Here is an 11685-nt window from a genome sequence, read left to right on the forward strand (position 1 = left end):
ATCAGAAAATTCACTCAAAAGTTACAGCTGTTTGAATATTTACATACCATTTTTGTATGGACAGCTGCTAAAATTGTATGGAGACTTGTATGGGTGAACCAATGACACAAAATAGCATAATTGGTCATAGGGAAGGCCCCCACAAAGTTTGAGCCAAATAAAAAAATACAAATAAAATCCATTTCCGGTTTTGGTAGAGAATTGCTCTCTTGCTCTCCGTAAGTTTGACAATTGAAAGTCACCTTTGTAGTGAACTTAATAAATTTTCTGTAGCAGGAAATTTCATCTTTTTTTCACGGGAAAGTTACAAATCCTTTTGATTAAATGATGTCTGTAATTAAGACATCAATCCGCTGGGTAGAGATTTTTTTATCGGTAGCAGCAACAGCATCTGTAGCATAAAACTCAAATTTTCTTTCAAATATGCACTCTACGCGAACACACTAATCCTGATAATGTGCTAATCCACTTTGTACTAACGCCCTTTTCCGGTATTTTTTTTCACCTTTGCCTCAAACCCCATTTTAGGGCCCACATGAAGCTTACCATCAAGAATTTATCGCTCGGCGATTTTGGGAATTATCGCTGCATATCGAAAAACTCGCTCGGCGAAACCGAGGGCTCGATTCGCGTCTACGGTAAGTCAGTGTTGCCAGCCAGTTCACGTGCACGTGCACGTGCTGCGCCTGCTTAGCACGTGGAATTTCGGGTGGAATTTATATGCTCGAGACGCTTTCTTGGTTCAGGTGAAAATACTGACAATCAAGAAAATAATTAAGATAAAAAATTCCTTAATCAACTTGGCTGCAATTTTTTCCCCTTTTTTTTGCTCTTCATCTTGGCACCCAGAAATTCCGATGCCGTCGACACCGTCGAAGCAAATAACACACGTAGTGGAACCGAAAGAAGGTAAGTGGATTATTTAAATGACATCGTTTTGCCTTCTGTTTCTTTGTCCTGCGACGACCACGGTTTGGTGTCCTGAACCTTATCGCGTCCTTTTTTTTTCTCCCCTTAACCCTGGTCCCTGAACCGTCGATTGTTGGTCGTCTACCGTTTGGTGTCTCAATTTCTTCTAATTAATATTAATTCCGACGATTTCTTTTTTCTTCTCTTTCTTTCTCGATTCTCCGTTTAATCAAATCTCCTTCCACCCGCCCACAAATTTCCCTCTCATTTGTTTTGGCAGTGCTGCCAGCGCGGAACGAAAGCTTGAAAAACGTCCAGCTGCAGCAGCCAGAGGTGCTGTTCCCGCTGAAGAACGACGAAAGTTACGCGCAACGCTCGCCCAACGGGATTCCGTTCGAGCGCAAGGGACTGCCGATTGGCAGCCAGGGCTTCTACACGGACTCGCCGCCGAAGGACTTTGGGGTGTCGCACGGTAAGGTTTTTTGGTCAAATCGTCGCTGTCGTGCTTTCTTGTCGCACGTATATTTTGGACCAAATTGAGTTAAGAACGCCACTTTGTGCAGCTCACAATGCCTGTCACCTTTGGACAGATCCCCAAAATTTCAGTTTTAATCTTGTCGTGCTATCTTGACACCCCCTGAAAATTGCTGCAAATGCGACAACTGGCCTAAGGGACTTCAAGTCAGAACGCGTTTGACACACAAACGGGTATTGAGGGACTCATTTGAGTAAGTGAATTGAGTTCAAATCCCAAATTTCAGCTCAATTGGACGTAATTGAAGCTGGCGCCCCACCCTAATTTTTTTTAAACACATTGGCCACTAATGCGATCATTTTCAACACCTCTGGCGTATACGCCAGATCTTTGTGCAAGTTTTGATATTACACTCAAACCTCGATGGTTTGACACCAACTGTTGTCAAACGAACGGGGTCACTTTTTAGTTTGACAGTCTTTTTACACGGAGCTCACACACACTACCAAATGTTTGTTATGATAGTGTGCAAAAAAAAATTCGAAAAACTTCTAAATTTTTATGAAAATTAAAGTTTAATCAACTGAAAACCAGTTAAAATGCATTTCCCGCGTTTATAATCATATTCAGCATGTTTGAACTCCTTTGAAAACCTTTTAAATTTTCATGAAATACCAACGTACAGTCCCACGAAAAGTTTTTTTTTTGAAAAAAGATTCCGTCAATACCTCGATATTTTGAAAACTAATGATTGGAAAGCAACTGTACGCCTGTAAAATGAATTTTAAAACACTTTTTTCATTCAAATGTTGAAACCTAGCCCCTCCCCCCTTGACTTTCGTCAGAGCCGAGGGACATAAACTTCAAAAAATATTTGCAACGGCTAAAATGATTTACGTTTAATCTAATAGGGGTTCAGTTCAAAGGGGAAAAGCATTCAATTCCATCAAGAACGTAAATTAAAGCATTTTTGACTGAAATTTAGTAAGTATTCTGAAAGCGTAATTCCATTCATGTAATAATTCATGTTAATCCAACGGACAGGATGGATCAGGCTAATTTTATTTATCGAGTTTAGTTCATTGTGTTGTGTTGTAATGCTTGAGTGGTCAAATAGAACTTTGTTTTAAGTTAAAAATAAATAAATAAATAAAAATAAATGTAATACTTCTAATTATCTCGCATATTTACGCATAAAAAAGTGAAAACCAACAACAAAATAATTTGGGAACTAAATTTATGTTTTTATTTCATACGACCTTTTGGAATACCATGCGTAAACAATATTGACAGCGCGGGGACTTCAGGAAACTGCATGCGTGTCAGATCCCTGCTTCACCACGACAACCTTTTGATTTTGTCATTCTGCTTACGTTCGTTTTACATACAAACGAAATCTTTCGAAAAAGTCACTCACACAGTTACCTCTCTCTAGAAATACATTCGCTCAGAGAACGGTCGTTTGACATTTAATCGAGATTCCGATCATCTCTTTCATGAACGCATTCAAATGACTTCTGTCACCACGCAGCAAACACAAGGAAGAGAGAGAGACGACAACGAGAGAAAGAGAAAGAGGACGTTCTCTCGTTCGGGCAGCTGCTTGAGTGGTGCTCATTTTTCGTTCGTTTCGTCTTTGTGTTTACGTTCACCGACCGTCGCCAAGCAATAACAATCATGATAGGCGCTGTGTGTCAGCGATTAAATTTCGTTTTGGGAAATGATCTTAGCAAATGGAGGGTTGTTTGTTGAAGGTCACTATTTTTAAAAATCGAAAACTGAAATCAAATTTTCGGTGGCTATATCTTGAAAATAAGGCTCTTTATCTGTACTTTTTGAATTATTCGCACTACAGCATCTGAAATAGTAAATGTACCCATTCCCAGTTGTAATATTACCATAATTATTTTGCTGTAAACCCTATCACTTGACATTGTTGAAATGGCTTATTTAAATGTTGAGAACGATTTGATTATTTTTAATGTATTCGCCACATCGGAAAGTTCCACCACGATTTTATTTATTACAATCCCAAAACTGGGACTCAGCGACCAAAATATAAGTGTTTTCTGATAAAAAGGGATATTATCCCGAAAAAGAAGTAAATGTAAACATTTTCAGTGGTAAAATTAAATTTTTATTTACATGAAAGATGTTCACCCCCAGATGGTGATTTGTTTACTTTGGAAATAAGAGAAAGTTGAAATTTTTTAACATTTTGGTTTGGGTTATACTTATAAAAATGGCACTCTGCAATGCATTTCCGAATCTATTTTACATTGTTTCTTTAAAGAACAGCATCTTCAACCTGAAACGTTTAAAACTGTCTTCATCTGAAATGCTGCACAACGACATTTTCCATTCCCTCAAAAAAGAACGTCTCCTTTCTGCTTTAGCCCACCTGTCAAAATTTGTGCTGAACATGCCAAACGTTTAGGGATTATTCCATCTTCCCTGGCTTTAGCTTCCCGAAAGGACACAAAACGGACGTTGGATCGTCTCTGGAAAAAAACGAAAATCTCCAGCTCGAGACCCACCCACTAGAAAAACGTTCGAGGTGGAAAAACGCTGCAAAACATTGTTTTCCGTGGGACGCAATTTTCGGAAGGACATTTCAAGCACCACTTTCCCTCTGTGTGCCCGCAGGACACAATCCCCAAACCAGGACCCAGGGACGGAAAGATGAGTTTTTTTTTTTTGAAATGCCAAAACTCAGCCTCCCAAAATTTCCCGCTCCGCGCCACCACGGCAAATCCGTTCCCACGCTTAGCCGGAGGTGAAATCGCATTCCGAAATGTGGAAATTTAAATTAACTGGATTTGAATATTAATGCTGATGGCGACGCGGAGTCGACTGGGCTGAGCCGGGATGAACGCTTTTTTGCTCCCACGCTGCTGTCACGTGGATTTTTATATATTTTTTTCGTTCTATTTTTTCAACGGAGGATGCAACCAACTCGTCGTTCGCACTTTTGACTCGCCATGCATTTGGAACCGGATGATGACGGTGCTGTCACCGAAAGCTGGCACTCGTTTGAAAGAGTAGGGATGGGCAGGATAGGAAATGATATAGAAATTTTTATTAAATTTAAAGTTTTTATATTCTTTCTACACAGTTAAAACAAATCATGGTTATATTATATCTGGAAGTGAGTACACCTTTTAAGTCAGAAAAAAAATTGCATGTAAAAATGTGTAATTTTACCACTTTTCTGGTGTAATGTCACTTTAACAGTCTAAACTTAAGTAAAATAACATCATAAAAGAGATAATAATCAACCTTCCAAAACTACACATTCAAAATTTACACATTTTTTACTGTGTAGAAGAAAAAAATTAATCACTAACAAAATAACATATGGTATCAGGTCATCATTGCCACCTTTAACTTTGGAGGTTTGGTTTGCAAAAACAGCGCCAAACAACGTTTTATTAATAATATTAAAATTATAATAAAAGTTTTTGGAAGATTTTTCAAATGAGCTATGAGTTTTGAAGATTTTGCGCTCTCTTTCATTACCAACAAGACTTGTTGAAATTTAGTCTCGTGATAAACATCTTTTTGATATATTATTTTTCAACCCATTCCTAATACATCAATCCACCCTCAAAAGTGTTCAATCATTTGAATTGTTTGAAACAAGTTTGAAACAACAAACCTCATTGAAAAATATTGACAACCAACATTTAATAATGTTACCAAACGCGTGAGCGTTGTAACTATATATGAATGTAGCAAAGCAAAGTTGTTAAAGGAACATTTTTAAAATTGTTCTGCAATTTGCTTATTATATTAAATTTTTATTTCTCTAAGAGCATAATTTATGTCAATAAAGTAAGTTTCAAAATGATAGTTCTAAAAAAATCACAAAACACCGTATATTTTGAAAATACCGTAAACCGATTTCAATTTGTTTTTGGAATATTTTCCAACAGGTAAGGTTTTTCTCAAGATTATTATTTTAAAAACATGTACTGGGGTGGGCCACACAAAGTCCATGCACTATTTCGGAAAAAAAAGTTTTTTCAATAGTGTTTATAAAAATAGTTACCTTAAAAACTCTAGTTCAAATTCTGGGGTGACCTTGAAAGTCATAGTTTTTCTTGTTAAAATTATATTTTAAGAAGTTCAATAGTAGTTTATGCAACAAGTTGCAAAAAGAGGATTTTTTCAGCACGAGTCGTACATTTACGAAGAGTGCTGAAAAAATCAAGTTTTGCAACGAGTTCCATACAACATTTTTGCAATTCCAAAAAACACACACTGAGTGAAATTTTATGTCAAATTTTCATGTATTTTGTCAATAAATGGTTTAAATAAAAAAAATGTTGAAAAGTGTTACTTTTCAAAACAAGTGCTGAAAAGTTCAACTTTTCAGCACCCATTTGAGTGCTGAAAAGTAGAACTTTTCAGCATTGATTTTGAAAAGTGTTGCTATTCGATTCTGTTATTTTTGGTACAGAAAAGTAGGCTATTTCGTCGTTCAAGAATGACAGGAAAAGTAAGTAGTTTCACGACGGAATTGCAAAAAATATATTAAAATACTAAAATTTCCACTATTTGCAATATAGGTAGCAAACGAAGCGCAGTATGAAATGAATTTTCAATTCATTAAAGTTTTGTTTGTAAAATACATTTTTTTAAACAAAATACCGTATTTATTCATAAAACACTCAAATTGTTATGATTTGCAATATGGATATCAAATGAACTAAAATTTTGCAGGTTCCTTATTACAGTTTTTTTTGTTAAATACCTTTTTTTCATTAAATTTTGAGTATTTAAAAAAATACGATATTTTGTGAATATTTGAGTACAGTCATGCCTCGCTTTGGCACCGCATATGGGGGATGAAACACCGGGGCATGCATAGCTGAAGCACAGAGCTTGTGGGATTTAGGCTTTAATATGGGAGACACTGGCAAGAATCCTCTGAAAAATCATCCAAACTTAAAAAAATATAGTGTTTGTAGTCGGGATGATATCAGCTATACATTGCAGTTATAAATACATGAAAATTTTAAGAAAATACGTTTTTTCCTGTATTTTAAAAAGCAATGAATCCTGAAAAAATACTCAAAATTGTTGTTAATGCAATATAGCTATCAAATGATCGAGATTTTTTCATACCTTTCGAAAATAATAAAATAATTTTTTAATGCTAAAAATTTTCACAAAACTACGTATCTTCAGAAAAGTAGTTAAAATTTTATTTAAAATCGGGTTTTTTCTCATACAATTCTTTAAATTTCCACAAAACAACATATTTTCGAAAAATACTCAAAATTTCAAAAATAATAACACAAATAAAAAAAACTAAATTTTCATCAGTTTTTGACAGCATGGATAACAAATTATTGGGATTTTTCATGTTATTCGAAAAAAAGCTATGTGCATCATTCAAGCACTGGGCCGTGCTAAACCGAGGCAGCTGTACGAATCAAAACCGGGAAATAGCTGTATTTTAGTGACAAAACTCTAATAAAGTGAAAATTCATACAAAATCTCGTTTCGTTTGATACTTAAATTGCATACTATGAAAATTTTAGTATTTTCGAATAAATACAGTATTTTGTGAAAATTATAAAAAAAAACGAAGTTGATTTTATAGCTGTCGGCCACCATTGCTAGTACCAACCACTAGTGTCTTCCTTTTTATCTACAAGGACTTCGCCGCCCTGGGCTCCTAAGTGTATGAAAGTATGGCACGGAGCGACGGCGCCGAATACCCATATTTACACAAAGAATTTTAGAGCGCCCGCCGCGGGATTCGAACCGGCGACCTCTGAATTGTGAGTCCAGTGCGTCCGATTGATCCACACGGGCGGGACCAAAACTGAAAATTATAATATATTCATAAAAAAAACTCTGATTATGTGAAAGCGAAATAAAAAATTTCGCATCGTTTGATACCCATGTTCCAAATTATCAAAGTTTGAGTATTCTGTGAATATTTCAGTATAATTTAACAAAAACAAATGATCGAAAATTCTCAAATAAATGTTGTACTATGCTGCCCCTAATCGCATAAATGTCCCATATGCATTTTCATCATTTTTGAGTTATTGATGCAGTTTGGTTCGAAATCGTGTTCTCTTTCAAAAGATCCTATAACATCCAGTGTTCTAGAAATCAGGAGGAAATCCATTTTTTTCGCGAAAACTTAACACGTAGCCTTATGTGTGGGACAAACTTCAAATGCGTTTTTCTCAGCTTGCTGTTTCAGCATATGGGACATTTATGCGAACATGAGCAGTATGTATTGAACATAGTTAACAGTGGAATTTGCGAGATGTTTTGATGAAAATTCGTTTTTTTCTAAATATCCGTTTTTTTTTTACTTGAAGGGGCGGAAAAAACTATAAATTATTTGAAATATCCAAATCATCGTTGGCTTATTTTGGGTCGTTAAACGGGTCATTTATGCAAACAGGCGCAGTAAAGTGGCAAAAATGGCAGCGATAGAAAATGCATTTTTAATAAAACAAAACAACGTCACATATTTGGCGAACAAAAGGGTCGTCGAAGTCCAGTAATAAGCTTTCACATAATCGAACTTCGGAAAATTGAAACTTTGGATAATTTATTCTAGACTTTGTCACGTTTATATTTTTTTCTATTTGAAAAAAATTAAGGCTTTTAACAAATTTAAAATTTTGGGGCCACAGATTAAAAACATTTCAGGAAAAATAAATATTGTTATGAAGTAGGAAAAACAAATATTTATCAAATAATTGGTTAAACTAAATCCAGTACTTTTTCAGCTTGTTTCGGGAGACTCTCAGTAGTTTTGTTTTTGAAAAACTTTCAAACCCAGCTTTTAATTACAAAAAGTCATGTTGACACAAATTTTCTGTTAAATTGTGAGCTCCCCTTCCGTTCGCATGTGAGCTGAGTGGAGAAAATTAATTCACCAAGCACTTTTTTTTTTGGGTGGTGCCACTTCAAACGCTACCTCAGTAGAGATCAGTTTAGTAAAGCGCTGGCACTATAGCTTCATCGTCAGTGTGAGAAGGATGGCGGCGTGGGTTGGGACCCATTAAGAAGCTTCACTACTGTGTCTGTGTTCGCTAAAAAGCTGCTGACGACTGCAGCAGCAGCTCAGCCAAAATCGCTAAAACCAGAGCGAGCAAGCTCAGCTTCCGGACGGATTTCCTGCCTGGGGGGTTGTGGTTAACCGGGTGGTGATAGTGGGACGATGATAGTTTCCTGTGAGTCATCCGTCATGTGGGTTTTGGGGGGCGTGAGGAAAGTTCTTTGCTGATTAAGATTTGTTTGAGAGTGGTTTTTAGAATTGGTTTAATTTTTCTATTTTCAGCAACTTCGCTCCGGTGGAACTGCAAGGTGTTTTACACGTTGGTCAAAATTTTAAGCATATCTTCGACGCTCACCTACTCCTACTGTATCGCGAACCAACTGTTTCTGTAAACTAGACTAGACACCTCCAGGAGATGATACCACACGCTAGAAGGTACCAAAATTGTAAAAAGATGACACATATATCAAAGCGTTCCGTTTCAAGAAAGAATAAACGACAGAGAGTCCCATATCACAGTAGAACACATCACGTTCCCTGAGTTCCAAAATTAAAAAGAAAACAAAAATCCCAACATATCGTAAGTTTGTACATTGTAAACTGCAGAATAGCATGCAAAAGAGGCTAAGCAAGTGATACTATAGTCAATGTTGAAGCAACCAAACTCAGAAATCCAGTTTGCCAACCTAACCGTACCCATATCCCACACCAGAACCAAATCAACCAACAGATTCCTAAAACTCTAGAAAAGACACAAACACACACTTTCAATTATATTAGAAACAAGTAACGAAACTACTAATTTAGGAGATGTTGACACAATAATGATTCTTTAACGAAACTATTAACTAAGCAAATCTAGCAAAAGATGAGGATGAATAATTAAAGAAAGATGCGCTTTTTGTTGCGAGAAAATCGACATGATCAATAAAACTTATTGAAAACCAACCAAACAAAAAAAAAACACTATTTATATCATAGCGTAAAGGCATAAACACAATAGGCTGATTTCACAATGTATCATATAAGGAAAACAAACGAATCAAATCAGTTGTTAATTAGATGTAATTCATAGGTATTTAAACGCGCTTCAACAGTGTGGCCAACACTATTTCGTCAACAACAGAGAAATTGCCAACCGCAGTCTGTACATAAAATTTACACAATTCATCCCCTGGCTGGCTGAGAGCAAGGTAAAATCGTGTGACAGGTGCAAATTTGTAAAAATATACAATTATTAGCCAAAGTAGTGTGTACGCTATGGTTTGGCATTGAAAAGGATTTTTTTCTGCTAGGCAATTCTCTACAATATTCACAAATTTACTATTCTTTATTTTTTGTTTGTTTTTTTTTTGTTATTTAGCCTGTATATTGAGAGTTAAAAATAACTTTGAGAGCTCACTTTGAATACTTGAGGGCATACAACAATGACACATTCTGAAGCGACTTTATCTTTTCACTTTTTTGCAGTACTGGACAATGTACATGTTTTTAGACGAATTTAAACTTCTTTTTTAAATGTTAATAAACACAGGGGAATGCATTTTAAAATGTTTTCAGCTGATCACATTCAAGTTTTCATAAAAAATTAAATTTTAAAATAGTAGTTTATGCAACAAGTTGCAAAACAGTGGCATTTGTAAAGAAAAAGTTCTTTGGCATCACTGGCCCACTCAAACAGGCGCTGCTGGTGGTGTTGGTGGCCACCCTTTGTTCTTTAATTGCCTTGGCTCGGGTTTCGTCAGTCTTCGATTTGAATAGGTATAAATGTCAAGTGACTCGGTGCGTTTGTCTTTTTTTCATAGCGCTTGCTAATTATTTACATGTTTCGGGATTATTTTTTAAGTGAGTGGGTAAACCATGTTCAAAAGAACACGTTGCCGGTAGTTGGAAGCAATTTCATATTTTAAGCGCAATGAAAACGTTAGCGCAAGTGAAATGATAGTGATGGCGACTTAAGTTGAGCGGTTAAGCTCTCATCTTGCGTGTGGATGAGTGTGCCAACAAAATAATGAGAAATGGTCTCGCAAAATAGCAATTATGATCAAAAATGCATTAAATTGTGTTTACTCGAAATGCCCCCAAACAACTTAAAAAAAAACAATGCAATTTAATTGAAATTTCAAAATGATTAGGATCTTCTTCATCAGAGTTAAATACAAGGTTACTTAATAAAACTACTCAAATTTAATGATAACAATGTTTGTGTTAACGTTTTTTTTAACATCGTTGCAACAAAAGTTTCAAGAGAAAGTGTAAATCTTTTAGTAAAATATCTAAACTTATATTTAACTGAAACAATAAAGTTGATTGAAAACTGCTTTTACCTCAATTCAAGCTTTTGTTTATCCATTTTCATAATTTGAGCATTTTTCGATGATTGTATGCTCTCTTGTGCTACGCTACGCTTGAAGATATTGTTTTCAAGGTAGCATCGTATTTCACTTCGGTAATAACAACAGAATCATTAACACATTTGTGAAAAAATTGCCCAATTCAAATAAAATAACAACTATTGTAGAGAATTGCTCGGCAGAAACTAACCCAAAAGTTGAGGCATGATGCATCTCTCGCTATTCGAAGGAATTTGCTCCGTTTGCTGCAACTGAGATCCACTTTGGCAAAACAGCGAAAACAAAATATCACACAGGAATAACGAAGCCCATATCGACTCGTGACGAGGCTAACCAATTTCGATCACAGGCTCACACACACACACAAGTATTATTAAAGGATATTTTTGTTAACTTGAAACATGAACGATAATACGATAGGGAAAAAACGGGGAAAATAAAACAGAAGGCAAAGAGAAATATTTGATTTGAATAATCCGCGTATGTCTTTCATTTCTGGCGCTTGGAAAATCCCGAAAAATCCCAATCATCCTCCGTTGAAAGTCCGCTCTCAGTCGTTCTGTCATCCTCCTGTGGGCAGGATTAAATGCAATCAAAAAACTAATAATCGAAAAAGCTTTACAGTATTGCAGTTCTGGCTGGTGCTGCTGCGTTGGTCCATATTGGAGACAAGAAATTCATTTTTGTGTTTGCCTTTCTCTTCGATTTCGATTTAAAATGTTTCCTACTGACTATCGTCATCTACATCATCATCATCCTTGGCAGAAGCCTTTCTAATATAAGCTATCCGTATTGACATTTTTGAGTCCGAGTTGATTCTTCAAAGACATTTTTGCGCTTGGATAACGAAAGTATTGGTTTGGGATTATCTATCAAGAAAAAATAAGGTAAGTTTTCCAAAATGTTTATAA

At 35.8% G+C, this 11685-nt stretch overlaps 1 protein-coding gene across 7 annotated transcripts in view; it reads left to right on the forward strand.

Annotated features, from left to right (window-relative positions):
• Positions 1-9554, forward strand: part of LOC120413404 (lachesin) — a 221814-nt gene extending 212260 nt beyond the window's left edge. For all 7 annotated transcript variants that reach the window (XM_052709741.1, XM_052709743.1, XM_039574209.2 and 4 more), the window contains 4 exons: positions 529-638; positions 850-909; positions 1190-1381; positions 8703-9554. In XM_052709741.1, coding sequence (XP_052565701.1) covers positions 529-638; positions 850-909; positions 1190-1381; positions 8703-8812 — 472 coding nt within the window. In that variant the 3' untranslated portion in view covers positions 8813-9554. The remainder of the gene's footprint in view (positions 1-528; positions 639-849; positions 910-1189; positions 1382-8702) is intronic.
• The last annotated feature ends 2131 nt before the right edge of the window (positions 9555-11685 follow it).

Source organism: Culex pipiens, chromosome 3 (assembly GCF_016801865.2).
Source record: "Culex pipiens pallens isolate TS chromosome 3, TS_CPP_V2, whole genome shotgun sequence".
NCBI lineage: Eukaryota > Metazoa > Arthropoda > Insecta > Diptera > Culicidae > Culex > Culex pipiens.